This window comes from Antrostomus carolinensis, unplaced genomic scaffold (assembly GCF_000700745.2).
Source record: "Antrostomus carolinensis isolate BGI_N321 unplaced genomic scaffold, ASM70074v2 scaffold12461, whole genome shotgun sequence".
NCBI lineage: Eukaryota > Metazoa > Chordata > Aves > Caprimulgiformes > Caprimulgidae > Antrostomus > Antrostomus carolinensis.
The window spans coordinates 340-13,741 of record NW_010292031.1 but is presented as its reverse complement, the minus strand read 5'-3'; the positions used below and the strand labels follow the sequence as shown (position 1 = coordinate 13,741).

At 42.3% G+C, this 13,402-nt stretch overlaps 1 protein-coding gene across 1 annotated transcript; it reads right to left on the bottom strand.

The window, feature by feature from the left end:
* Positions 1-311: 311 nt before the first annotated feature.
* On the bottom strand, positions 312-13,001 carry LOC104518631 (heat shock factor protein 3; the record flags this gene model as incomplete). Its single annotated transcript, XM_010176806.2, has 12 exons — positions 312-643; positions 1,209-1,275; positions 2,478-2,543; positions 3,121-3,226; positions 4,348-4,593; positions 5,059-5,192; positions 5,472-5,553; positions 6,015-6,076; positions 6,815-6,890; positions 7,786-7,910; positions 11,095-11,222; positions 12,893-13,001. Coding segments are annotated over 12 exons (1,533 nt in total), but the record flags the coding sequence as incomplete, so codon positions are not given.
* Positions 13,002-13,402: the final 401 nt, after the last annotated feature.

Sequence of the window (13,402 nt, the reverse complement as noted above, 5' to 3'; positions counted from 1 at the left end):
CAATCAGGATACAAACAGATTTCCTTTGCAGTAAGGATATTGGATAAAAAGTTATGGAATATGTTGCAGTATGTTTACAGGGAGGTTGTTCTTCCCCTCCGCCCAGTGCCTTCACTCCCACCAGCTCTTGTTTTGAGCTTGTTTTCAGTTTTTCCAGGTGTGCTCTTTGCTTGTAGACAGCAGAACTTTCTTTTGTCTACACAGAATATGACACCCAGGAAGCAGGTGAGGAGAGAGACCAAACTTCTCGCTGATCCATTTCTCTGTTACCTATTTCACATCACTAAGCCAGTTACAGATGTTATGCGAGTTCAAGAAGTTTCTATCTCAGAGGCCTCTTCTATGAAGTTAGCAACAGGACTGAGGAGCAGGAGTGGAAACAGTTTATACTCTCCATTCCCATCTTCGGAGAGGAGAGGTGGATCACCCATTCCCAGAGCATCCAGAGGCTCAGCCTGGCTTGCCGGAGCTGCTAGCGGCAAGACAGTTCCACCACCTGATGGAGGCTGAAGAGCAGGTTTCTCCTCCAGGGCGGGCAGCAGAAGGTCTTTTTGATCCTCTGTCTTCTCTGTTGCTTCGCTGGAAGGTAGCTCTTCAAATAATGAAAGCAGAGGATTGGCCCTGTACTGTATTAGCTGCATATCTGGGAGAAAACAAACAGTTTAAACTCCAGGCTCCTGTGTCACATATGTGAAGGCTCTTATTCAAGACAAGGAAAACTGGAGAGGCTGCTTCAAAACCTGGTTGACTAAAGAAAACCATACAGCTGAGCTCTGATGGACTACATCCACAGCTGCAAGAGAGGAGCCAAGACTCCCGTGTCTGTTAAGATCAGTATCTGCAGCACACTTTAAGCCTCTAATACAAATGCCATGCAATGGCAGCACAGAAGCAGTAAAAGGAGTTGTACTGCATTTGTGGGGGTCGTAGCCCATATAGGAGACACTTCCACAAGGACATTTGCAGTTCTGCTCCTTATTGTGGCATTCTGTCACGTATAAGAAAAAGGAAACAGTTAACACCAACATGGGGCCTCTTAACATTGAGGCACAGCTTCATCAAAATCAGCAAAACATCCCAGTCTTCACAAAAATTTTAAGCTCAGACCAAAGGAGATAAGCCATATTACAGGCTACAAAAGTTCCATTTCAATACACAGTTTTGGAAGAGTTTGGAGCTGTCACAGCTCTCTGTTCCTTCCTGCCCACCTTTGCTTCCTGCTGTTTCTCTCTCACTCGCTGCCAGATCTTCCGTGCTCTCTGCCACGTTTCCAATCTGAAGTAAAAAGGACAGAGAGTAAGACAGAAGGCTTAACAGCAACAACATAATCATCCCAGTCTTCACTGACTGGTTAACAAAATTAAAGGTAAAAGGAGGAGGGAAGAGAAATGAAACAGTTGACCACTGAGCCCACTGTTGCACACGAGGGCCAGCAAACAGAAGCTCTCAGAAGAAGGCACAGTGAAATACAAACTTCACTTTACTAAAGCCAAATAAGCTTCTGAGTAGCAAATATTTATTTTACCTTCCAAACCAGAAGCTTTATTATAGTTTGTCTTGTTGGAATAACAGTGTTAAATATGATTTCATCAATATAATTAAATTTTACAAGCACTGCTTGAACACAGCTACATTTTACCTCAGTTTTAGTCTAAGCTCTTATGACTGGAGGTCCTACTTTAAATATTATTTCAGGACTACAAAATAAATGACACTTGCAAGGGGTTTTTTTTCTTAACATGAGTCACTTTTAGGAACCAGACCAAGGGAAGTAAATTGGCACTGAACTTTTGTATGTCCTCTGAGGAAATTCCATACAGCTGTGTTCAGAATAAATACAGTATATTGTATTTTATTTTTCATTTAGTACTTTTTCTCAGTCTTCAGACAGACTGAAGACACACAATCTCATCTGAACTATAACCCCAGACCTAGTTATTACTTGGCTAAAAGACATCATGGGAATCCCTGAAAAAAAAGAAAAAGAAAAGATTTTCTAGCCTCCTCATTCTAAACAGAAGGTATGGACTAACAGAGAGGAATAAAAAAATTTCAGACAGCTGATTCAACAGACACCAGTTTGTTTCCCTCTTCCTTATGTTCTCAGGTGTATTCAGAAAGCAAAGAACATGTTATTCAAAGCAAAGCAGCAGTTTAGATCAGCCCAACCAGTGTCTTACTGCAGCCAGGAACTGAATCACAGAATGGTGGGGTTGGAAGGGACCTCTGGAGACCATCTGATCCAACCCTTCTGCTAAAGCAGGTTCACCTAGAGCCTTGAAATTATCTTGAGAACCCTCTTAAATTCATATATGCCAACAGTGATAACCGAAAATATTACGTCAGCAGGACCAGATAAAATGGCATCTTCATCCTTTGCTATCAATCCAGTCCCTGCCCTCAAACTGCATCAGTCAAAATTTAGCTCTCAACATCGTATTAACCCTCCCCATCATAGAAGCAAATCTTACTCTTACATTTTCCATACCAGGGGAAGTTTCCATCAAACTCATATCCAGGGCTGGCAGTTCAGGATTAAGCGTCTGAAAATAAAACCAGACCATATATCATATAGTAAGGTCCTTAAAACAAAACATTGGAGACCTCCTGAAAGCACAGCAGGATCCAGCACAGCAGGATCCAGCTCAGCACTCCATGCACTGAAGCACAAGGAAAGTTGGCTCCTCCACACACCTACAGCAATATACTTTCAACCTGTGGTAGTAAACTGAGGTTACAGGAGAAGAAAGGGACACTGTATTTCCCAGGGATTCCAGGTATATGGCTGAGTTTCATTCCACAATACATAATCAAACACATAATCAGGGTGTGATGATATGTGGCAAAGGCTTGAGAGGGAGAAGTGTGTCCAATTTTTTCCTTCCCCACTCCCTTGAGTTATGTATAACAGAAACACTGTATGAACTGAAAAAGGCTCTCAATGTCACCTTGTACCCTGTTAGACTCCTGGAATGACTATGTATCATTCTATCCATAACTATTTGCTTTTCAGAATTTTCCCCCCTCCTGCCTACTACAACATGGAACAAAACAGTTAAATTTCATGATGCAACCTAATCAGTATTTTTCAGAAATCAGAAAAAGTGAAAAGACACTCACATCACTGAAAGCTTCAGAATCAAAGTTATACTGCTTCCCAGATAACATTGCTTGAAGCTCTTCAAGGCTGGCATCAATGCAATTAAGAAAATCCTGAATTTCTTCTCTAAAAAGACAAAATTATATAGCAGTGTAAGAAATGGTTGGCTTTACACCACAAGGCACATTGCTCATAATCCAGAACAGCTTATTGCCAAATGAATGAAACCACACTCCTGTATCACTTGTCATGGTCCAACTCTTTGAAGGACAGGTAGAGGGAAGACAGTCTGAACAACAGGTACAGTAACAGCCATCACCTCCAAAAGCAGTTCCTCATTCCATACCTACTTCTGCCTTCATTTTAACATCTTCTGAATGTCCTCAAATCCCAGCCTACATACCAGTATCTGTTTAAACTCAGGTCCGATGGCTTTCACTTGGGGACACTAAATGTTAGAGATAATCTGGATCTGAAGGAAAACTGCCTATTCTGAAACATCAGATTGTTGCCAAGTTGTACATGTTTCCAAGGACAGTGGGCAGGACACAGGGACAGTGGATGAAGTGGAACGGAAACTGCATGCACTGTGCTACCTCCTCTGCTGGAACACTCCACTACGAGCAACACAGGTGCAAGGCACTGCCCCTATTCTGCAGGGCCCATGAGAAGATACCACAGGGCCGTGGGCTGTGACACATCCTCCCAGTACTGCCTACCTGAGGTTAACCACAGCAGAAGAATGAAATGAAGTTTGTTCCTTGATGCAGCTCACTCTGCAGCCACACAAATGATGGCTCTGATAAAGCTCAGGGGCCAGCGCAGAGCTGAGAAGTGCTCAAGCAGCAGTGCTGCTGGGTGAGAAACCACAGCCCGCAGGATTTTGATCTGACAAAGGGTCAGCGTGATCTGACAATGCACAAGGGAAACAAACCTTTGCACAAGGGGCGCAAAAAAAAGGAAGCAACAGTGGAACAACATCAGACAGACTGACCTCACCAGTCCTCAGACTGACACATCAGAAGTCAGGCACGCTCATTATCAGAGATGTCACCGATGAACTTGCACTGCTTTTAGTGTGTGTTGCTAACGCTTGTCTTTTTCCAGACCAAAGGGGCAGAAAATTCAGTTCATCAATGACATTTAAAAAGCTAATTCACTACCATCTGCTACAACACATCCTCTAAAACTCTGACAAGATCCTGCAAGATGACGACAGCTAAGAGTTTCCAGAAACAAGTTAATACCTGTCCAGTAAAGGATCATTTTGGCTTCCAGAGCTGTTCTCGTTCAAGATGGAGTCGATCACTGACACAGGATCTTCCGGAGCATTAGGTTGCACAGAATGGAGTTCCACAGCAGCATTTCCTATTTCACTGGATTTGCTGACATCATTTATGTGAACTGGTGGGATAGGTTCTGTACAATATAATTCATTTGGCTGTGATAGTTGACAAACAGGTAAGCCAGGATCCAGAGCTGCCTGTGTCTCTCTAAAATATGACCCCCAAAAAAAAAACAACACACAGGAGAATTCATCAACTATATTACTAATCATTGCAAGTTTAGTATCTCAAATCTTAATACCTAATAAGGTCAAGACAGTCATGCATATATAACCTATATACGCATTCAGGTCCCCCCTGTTCAGTCAAAAAGTTAAGTATGTGCTTATTCGTTGATCAGACAGAAAAGCCTCATCAAATTAAACTTCAAGTGCCAACCAGTGTGATAGGCCTTCAGGCACTCCTGAAGAGATAGGAGCATTTAAAAAGCTTTGCTGACCAAGACCAATGCTACACGCTGTAAAAACGTCAGCCTACAACCAGGCCTGTCATGCACGAACAGAATGAAAAATCAGAGATGCTGTTTCCCAGAACTCATATGGATCACTTACACTAACATAACTACGTAGTTAACAACCTAAGCATAACTACTTCCACATCCTTTAAACGTACCTGGCTCTGCCACTTGTGTGTGCCACAGCAAGGAGATCATCGGTGGCATTTTCCAGGGTATCAGTGATGTCTCGAATGATGAGACCTGTGCCATTTCCACCCTCATCGTCCACATTATGTTCAGAAAAAGCCATCTGCAGGATACAGCAAATGGAATGAGTAAGCCAAAAGGTCTGATTTTTTTTTGTGTTGAAGCTCCATTCTTCTTGCAGCGTCTACGTCCTGTTCAGATTTCATCTACGACTAGTTGCACTGATTTGCATGATTTTACAGAGCACTGCTTTAAAGCTGCCCATTTCAGAAGGGAGAGAGTTTGTCTATAAGGTCAGGGTATTAACAGCTGTAAGGAAGACTTCGAGATCACTGTGCATCATCCTGTCCAACCCATTCATTCTTTCCCTGGGAAGACTTACTGCTTGGCCACTCTCCACAGGTATGCGAACGTACTGGCGACTGTATTTGGAAGGTGAAGCACCTGCAGCGTCTGTTAGAGACCTGAGACAAAATACAGCCTTAGTATGTAGTTCTGCCACAAAAAGCTGTAGCAAAATATGTGCCAATATGGTAAGAACAATCATTCCTCTACCTCTAAGAGAAGTGGCTTTTGGAGATGTTTTTTAGTAAATGTACTGCAGACAGTTTGCGTTCTAAACATGCATTTTGTTTTGAGTAAGTCAGTCACATTTGCACATTTTGAGAGAGTTACATTTCTGATAACTGTGCCTTTGGAAATTTAAAATTTATAGTATATTCTCTTCCCACTAATTTTTTCAGTGATCAAGAAGAGGAAATCTTTATTTCATGCTTAATTCAACTTCCATCAGCTTTCTCACGTTTGAATATACAAGTGATAAAAATATTCTTCATACACTTTAAGAAAAGTACCTTGCTTCTAGAAGCTGATTTATCCCTATAATTCACATCTGACACTGATTTGTGACCTATTCAGTAATTACCTTTTTCTTTTGACCCCAACAATATAATTTCCTTGCATCAAACTTAGTATAAATTGAAGAATCTAAAAAGGAAAAACAAAAACCGAAAAACATGTGGTCAGCAAAGCAATCCTAACATTAAATTATTAATTCAGATTTTACTACAGAATTATGTAGTTATGTGATTGAAATTAACAGGTAAATTAAAAATCCATTTGTGTTCATATCTTAAAAACCAAAACGATAGTTAGAAATGGCACTGAAAAATTATCCCACTTGGACAGTTTTGCTTGTTTGTTTTAAAAATGTAATATAACACCACCAGTCACTAGAGGATTCCAGACCAGAAACAGCTGAGGGATAAACCAGAGAAAATTTGTTCCAGTGCAGAAGCTCCTATAGTTTCTGGGTTCCAAGTTGACTTCTTGAGTGGTCTAAGTCTGTCTTGGTCCAAGATCTTTCCCAGTCTCCATTCCATGTGCCTGCAATTTCTTGTTTTAGGTTCCTGTTACCATGCACTGCCTCCAGCCCCACGTTTACCCCAGGCTAGCTTGATTTACTGATTTATCTCCAGATAAGATTCACTGAGATTTCAAACACGTTGAAATCCTTTTTACTACAACTTTTCCTCAGTATTTTGCTCGTGGTTCTTTGCTGTGCTACTTCTGGGACACTCAGGAACTGTGAACATTTTCTTTATGCTGTATTAATATAGCCTGTTCAGCTCTGTGTCATTTGTCATTCTACATAAGCAAAGAATGCCATCAGGTGTCACAGAGGCAGGAATAAGGATGGTAGCACTGAAGATGCTGCAATGGTACCTTAGACAGCAGCTTCTGTTGTTGACTGTGCTTCTGCCTTAGAACTGCCACTTCTTTCCACAGGGCCTTATTTTCTCTGCAATGCAGAATAAATCAGAAGACAGAGGATGAACAGAGTTTACTTGATATGCTTTAGTTTTACAGCTTTCAAACTTTCACAGTACCTTGCAGGACCAATGGCAACATTCCTTCTGTGGATAACTAACAATCAGTTAATGTGATCCACTGCTATAACCTCTGGGTTAAATTAACTCCGTTTTCCATCAGGCAGGACCAAACACTCACTAATGAGGACACTCTTAACCTTTGCTGCTTGGCCAGTTGTCTTGGTCTGAGGTATTCCTTCAAAGCCTCAAAGCCTTAGAATAAAGACTTGGTGTTTGGAAACAGGCTGAGTGTAACAGACCACCTCAGAACAGTTTCAAAGTTTGTGTTTGCAATTTTTTGTTGTTGTTTAGTTAGGGATTTTTAAAAGGAACAGAAGGAGTGGAGTGAAAGTTATCTCCTGAACTTTGGTTGATATCTGCTTGCATACTGATGATCTGAATGAATCACTAGTGCCTATTCAAAAGGAATCTGAAGGAACAGAGATGAGGACATGCAAAGTCCACTTCCAATGAGAAAGAAATCCACACACTAATTCTCTCTCTCTCTCTCTCTCACTGCATCTAACCCTGTTTTTTGTTTAGAAAAGGAATTGCTTTGATCGCCCTAAAAAACTACTACAGGTGATGGCAACCAAAATGAAATCTCAAGATAGTCAACAAACTCCCAGTCTTAATGTCTGGTCTTTACTGAATTATGAAAACAAGGAAGATTCAGAATGTTGTGTGGGGTGGAATGGGGATTCTTAAAAAAAAAATATAGCTTCACCTGTTTCCAGTTCAAATGAAACCCATATTTAGAGTCAAGCTCCATTAGATACAAACAACATTCAATGCATAAGTGCCTCTGAAACAGACGGAGTCTACCTCTTCATGTTAGCCAGCCTGACATCCATATTGTTCTGTTGCTCTCTCATTTCCTGGACTTCAGAGAGTACTTTGTGCAAATCCTCCGTACAGACCTTGAGATCCTCAGTTCTTACTGCAGAAACCTAAAATAGGACCAGGTTACACATACTTTACTATGAGCAGTGCCTTGCATGCTCCTTTCTATAGGAACAGCAGCATTTTGTATGTTTAGACAGTAGATTCACATTGTAATTAATGATAAAAACCCAGCACTGATAGAAAATGGCCTTCCCTAGGGGGTTCCCTCTGACAGGTCTGGTGACAGCTTGCCCTCTAGTGTCAGAGTAAGACACCAGCCAAAACCAAAACACAACAGTGGAGTAAGAGCCAGGCGACAATATTCCTTTTAGGTGTGGGTAGATCTCTCAGCACAGGAGTAACAGATTTCCACTAAGTTACTGGGGGGATGGAGGAAGCAGAGAAAACAAAAAACCAGGAGTCTAATTAGATGAATCCTACTTGATCTGAAAAATGTCCTAGACCCCCAAAATTGCAGATTCCTATAGTGGTGTTTCCTCTGTTACCTCTTGTGGTGGGTTTAGCCTGGCCAGCAGCCCAACACCAAACAGTCACTCACTCACCCTCTCCCAGTAGGATGGGGGAAAGAATCAGAAGGGTAAAAGTGAGAAAACTCATGGGTTGAGATAAAAATAGCTTAATATTTGAAATGGCTCACCGCCCACTGACCAATGCCCAGCCTGTTCCCTAGCCAGTGATTCCAGAGCAAAGACAATCCTGAAACCAAAACCACAACCCTGGAAGAGCGAGCCCGAGTGATCCCTGAGAGAATCCTTGAGCTTTCCAGCCAACCCTCATTAATATACTGAACATGACGTTCTATATGACATGGAATATCCTACTGGCATATCCAAATGCCAGTTTGGGTTTGCTAATTACTACACTCCCCCTGAGTCCTTTGCACCTGCAGACTAGCAGAACATGGGGAAGTTGGACACGTCCTTTGTCTTCCAGCGACAACTGAAAACATTAGTATGCTGTAACATTCTTCTCATAACAAGTCCCATACGGAAACCAAAACACAGCATTATTCTAGCTACTAAGAAGACAATTAGCTCTACCCTAGCAAAACCAGGACAACTCTCCACTCAGTGACACTCCAAAATTATGGAGACTTGTCTCCAGAAAGTCAGAGTCCAAACTGCTTTTCTGCCCACAGAAGAATCCATGAATGCCACCTCTTCAAATGGTGGTGGAAGAGTTATCAGAAAGCAAAAAGCTCCCTCCCTCCTCCCCACACTTCCACATTCAAAATTTTCCAATTCCTTCAGCAACTCTCTTTGTGGTGGTGGCATTGATGGCTAATGTACAACTCAGGATTTTGAAAAAGACAGATCTGGTGTATTACACATCTGAATGACATCTCAGGTTTTGTGGGTGCAATTTCAAAAATCATTTAGCCAAATACTGACCATAATTGAACCACAAGGAGTTGCCCCAGGTAACCACCACATGTCCCTTCCAACCTCCAGCATGCTAGGATATTTCTTTGTTTTTCTACTGAATTCCAAAAGGGAGGCATAAGCATCAGGGATGAGCCCACTGCAGTGCTAGGCAACTTCCATGCAGGCTGTCTCACAGATCGCTTTTTTTCCAAAGGAGAATGGGATGGTCACAAATGGATCTATGGTGTTATAACGTCCCATCAGTTCATGACAAAACAGAACATAACAATTATGGAACCACTCCAGAGAAATAACTAACCACTTTCTTAACACAACCCAGTGTTACAAAGGATGGGGCAGCCTCCCTCTGTCTGTATTTTAGATGCCTCACTATCCATTGCAGATAATACCTTATGCTAAGGTACACGAGTCGTATCCCAAATGAAATTCATGGCGCTCTGATTTCTCTTCAACACACCACCTCTCCATGGGGAAGACACCCAAAAGATGCAGACAGCAAGTGGAAATTACAAATGCAGTCAGCCTGCCTCTAAAAAAGAGGGGCCAAACTAAAACATTCTGCCCAAGTGCAAGGAACTGTTCTCCTCAGTCTCCAACTAGATAATAAGGGTGTCACAACTGAAGCACACCAGCAGAGCTAACAGTAAAAGGGAGTAAATAAGGGAAGTCCTGCATTCAAACTTGCATTCCTGTTAGAGGCTTCAAATCCAGTTTATAGGAAGTCCTGCAATATGACTCCATTCCAGGCAATAAAAGAGCGAGAAAAACTAATGGATGTTTTGCAAAATATCACTCGCACTTCCTGTGCAACAAAGAATACGTTTTACCAACCTATTCAATAGTTTCATATGAATGTCCTTGGCACTAACAAAGCTTTTGTCTTTCCCTCTGGAATACTCCACCCAGAGCAATGCTTCTGGCATGCATGGTGCCATACTTCACGTCATCAGCTGACTGCCCCAACATACCAGCAAGCGAGGTCTGCAAGCCAAGACAAGTCAGGGATTACAGCATTTGGGAAGGGCACAGGCCTGAGTCAGAGAAGCAACTGTACAACTATATTGAATCAATTGTGATTCTGAGCAGAGCAGCTCACTGAAGAATCAATCAAAACACAATTGTGACTCTCAGGCCTACCCTGTGCTTTTATTAACTTGGGTGCTTTAGCTACCCCATTGCGACATTCTGAAGCAAAGATTCCGCAGTTCAAACGTCAACACGATGTATCATGACACTCTCTTTCTCTGGCAGTCAGGATATTATGGGCTCTAATGTGCCAATAGAGGATAAATATCTGTGCAGAAACAGGTCAGACAACATACAAAAGAAAACTGGGAAGTGCTAATAAAGATGCAGCTTAGTGGCAACACAGTTTTGGAGGATCGATGTAATTTATGCAAACTCACGCAAATGAACTGATTACTGATGCCCCTGCTAATTTTCAGTGAGCATCAAATGGGAATATATTTCCTTTCACTTCTTTCACTTTGTGACTCTTTCCAAATCTGCTATGCTGGCAGAACTGAAGACCATGCTAAGCTGTAATTGCATGTGTGAACTCTCTCTGGAAAAAAGAGCTCTGGTTTGACACCTATGAAGACTGCGGTCCTGCTCCAGTGCGTGGCTAAACAACAGCAGGCTGCGTTTTGTCTGAGAGCTGGCACGAGGAGGCCAAGCCAAGCATCAGCCTGGTTCAGGAGAGAGTTACAAAGGCTTGCTGATGTACAAGCTTGGATCACAGGGAATTTGTTGTCTGTAAAGTGTTTGAAACCCTCAGACATGCTCTGCTCTTGATAAACTACTTTACATAACAAAGTGAAGTAGATACAAGCTCAGACTGTACCTTGCGCTTGATGTTTTCCAGTAAATGTGCCTTCCCTTGCTTGAAGAAAGGGTGCTGGAACTCAATGACTGAACTTTTGTCTGCTGTAATCATACCATTCTCCAGAGCAATCACCTTCCTGAAACCATCTGTGGAGAGGAATTAACAAAGTGATTTCTTGCAGTGCAGAGCTGACTGTTACAACACACAGCTCAAGAGAACCCCAAGGCTACTGGAATACCTACAGCACTACAGTTACTGGGAACAGGAACTATGAAAACCAGCCAAAGTAGCTTTTCCTTGGTGCTCAGTGATTTGACTGCTCCAATCTTCACAGCTAGAGAACAGGTCCACAATACCATCAAATGACCTCACAGGCTGCAGGAACAGCATGCAGAGGCCAGCTCGTGTTGGCAGGCATGATAGGGATGTCCAAATAATCACAGAAGTCAGTGAGAAATTAGATTTATTCTGACATCTTGAATAAAAATTTGTTCTAGTGGAAGCAGAACAGTGCACCTTCCCTTTCATGCCTGTAATCCCTGACAACTACATTTCAAAACAGACGAACCACCAGGGTCTACAGACTAAAGGAAGGATGAAAGATTAGTTCTATGCAAACACACGAACGCAGAGTACTTTCTCCACACCAGACTGTTGGCATGAAATAAGGCATTGCCAGCTCTATTTCCAGCGCTGCTTCAAGTACCACAGGGTAGATGCAAAATGCAGTTGACAGACCAATCCATATCTCTCCTCATTCAAGTTTTCAACATAGTTAATGTATTCCAGTTTCACTGTGCCCCAACAGCGCTATCATTAGAAAACTTTACTCACAGATAGAATAGGTCCAGCAGGAAGAGGAGACTTCCATTGCACTGCTTGTCTGCACAGGAATATTTGCATTTTAGCATTTACTTTTGCTACAAGGCAACTGATAATTGTTTGTTTGTATTATCCTTTGACACTCAAACGATTTGAGTCTTGACCCAAACAGCAGCATCCACCCTGTATCAAGAGGCTCAATGTGTGCTTTCTCTCTACATCTGACAAAATCTAAACAGGCATCAGCTAGAGCCCAGGCAAACCGACTGGGCAAGGACAGAGTTCCTCCCCCTTATTCCAAATGGAAATTCAAAATAAGGCAGCCATCTTCTAAGCAGTTGCACCTTCACCCAGCCCATAAGCTGCCCACCGCAAAACAACTATTTTGTTGCAACCCACCATTTGTGTGCTGCAGCCCTGCACATTGCACTCGACCTCTGAATCACCACCTCACTCCAGCCTCTTTGCCCGTACAAGTTGTACGTGTGTTATATAATGGAAGCTGCGTGATGCTCACTAGCTGAGCACAGAAAACATGAGAAACTTAAGTCCAGCTGGATCGATCAGTGTGACTAATCTTGTTTCAACACGGCCATGCAGGCAAAAGCATGATCTGGGCAATCTTCTTCACATACTAGATGCATGGGTAGATAGGGCCTTTGTTCCTCTAGGCCTGCACAAGTTTGCTGTTACCATCACCACCAACACTACCACTGGAGCCAGGTGAAGCCTACCCAAGCTTTAGGTACCAGCACACAAACCAATATTTTTACCGTTATTGCTCAAAAGGTCTCAGAGCTGAAAGACAGAAAACAAAGACTAAGCCAAGCTCTACTGCTATTCTTTTCTTTTGCAGAGCAAACTCAAGACAAGAATTTAGGTTTTCAGGGACAAAAGACCTGCAAAGTCCATTTGTTTGTTTAAAGAAATTAAAATCAATGCCAAGTAGCAATCAACTTGGCAGAAAGAATACACAAGAACAGCTGATGCTTACACATGTTAAGCTGTCGTATGAAGCTGGAGATATTGTTGTGTTTGAAGTACTTGGGGAGTAGCTCCTTGGCAAACTTCTGCTCATCCAGAATGCAGAAGTTCTCACCATTCTAGGAAATAAGAAAAAGTAGCAGTTAGAGAACAAGCACAATTTTGCTCATAAGTCAAGACCATAAATCAACAGAGGCAGCTCCTGCAACAGGGAAGAGCAAAATACTTAGCAAAGGGAATGGTCTGTGGGAGCACTTGTGAGTACTTGTGATTGCACAAAAAATGTTTGAATCCACAAAGACAGTTACATGGAACACTCCTATTGAATGGGGGATTTTTTAAAGCCTCCAAGCTTTGATCTTAATCTAAAGAAAAAATATTCTAAAATCCCCCGTATGGGCGGCTCTCTCCATCCACAGGAAACATCGCTGTTGCTAAAGCCCAGGGGGATTAATGCCACTAGAGGGCTTTGATGTCCCTCCGTCAGAGCTGCCCGGATCCTGACCAGATTCTTCCATTG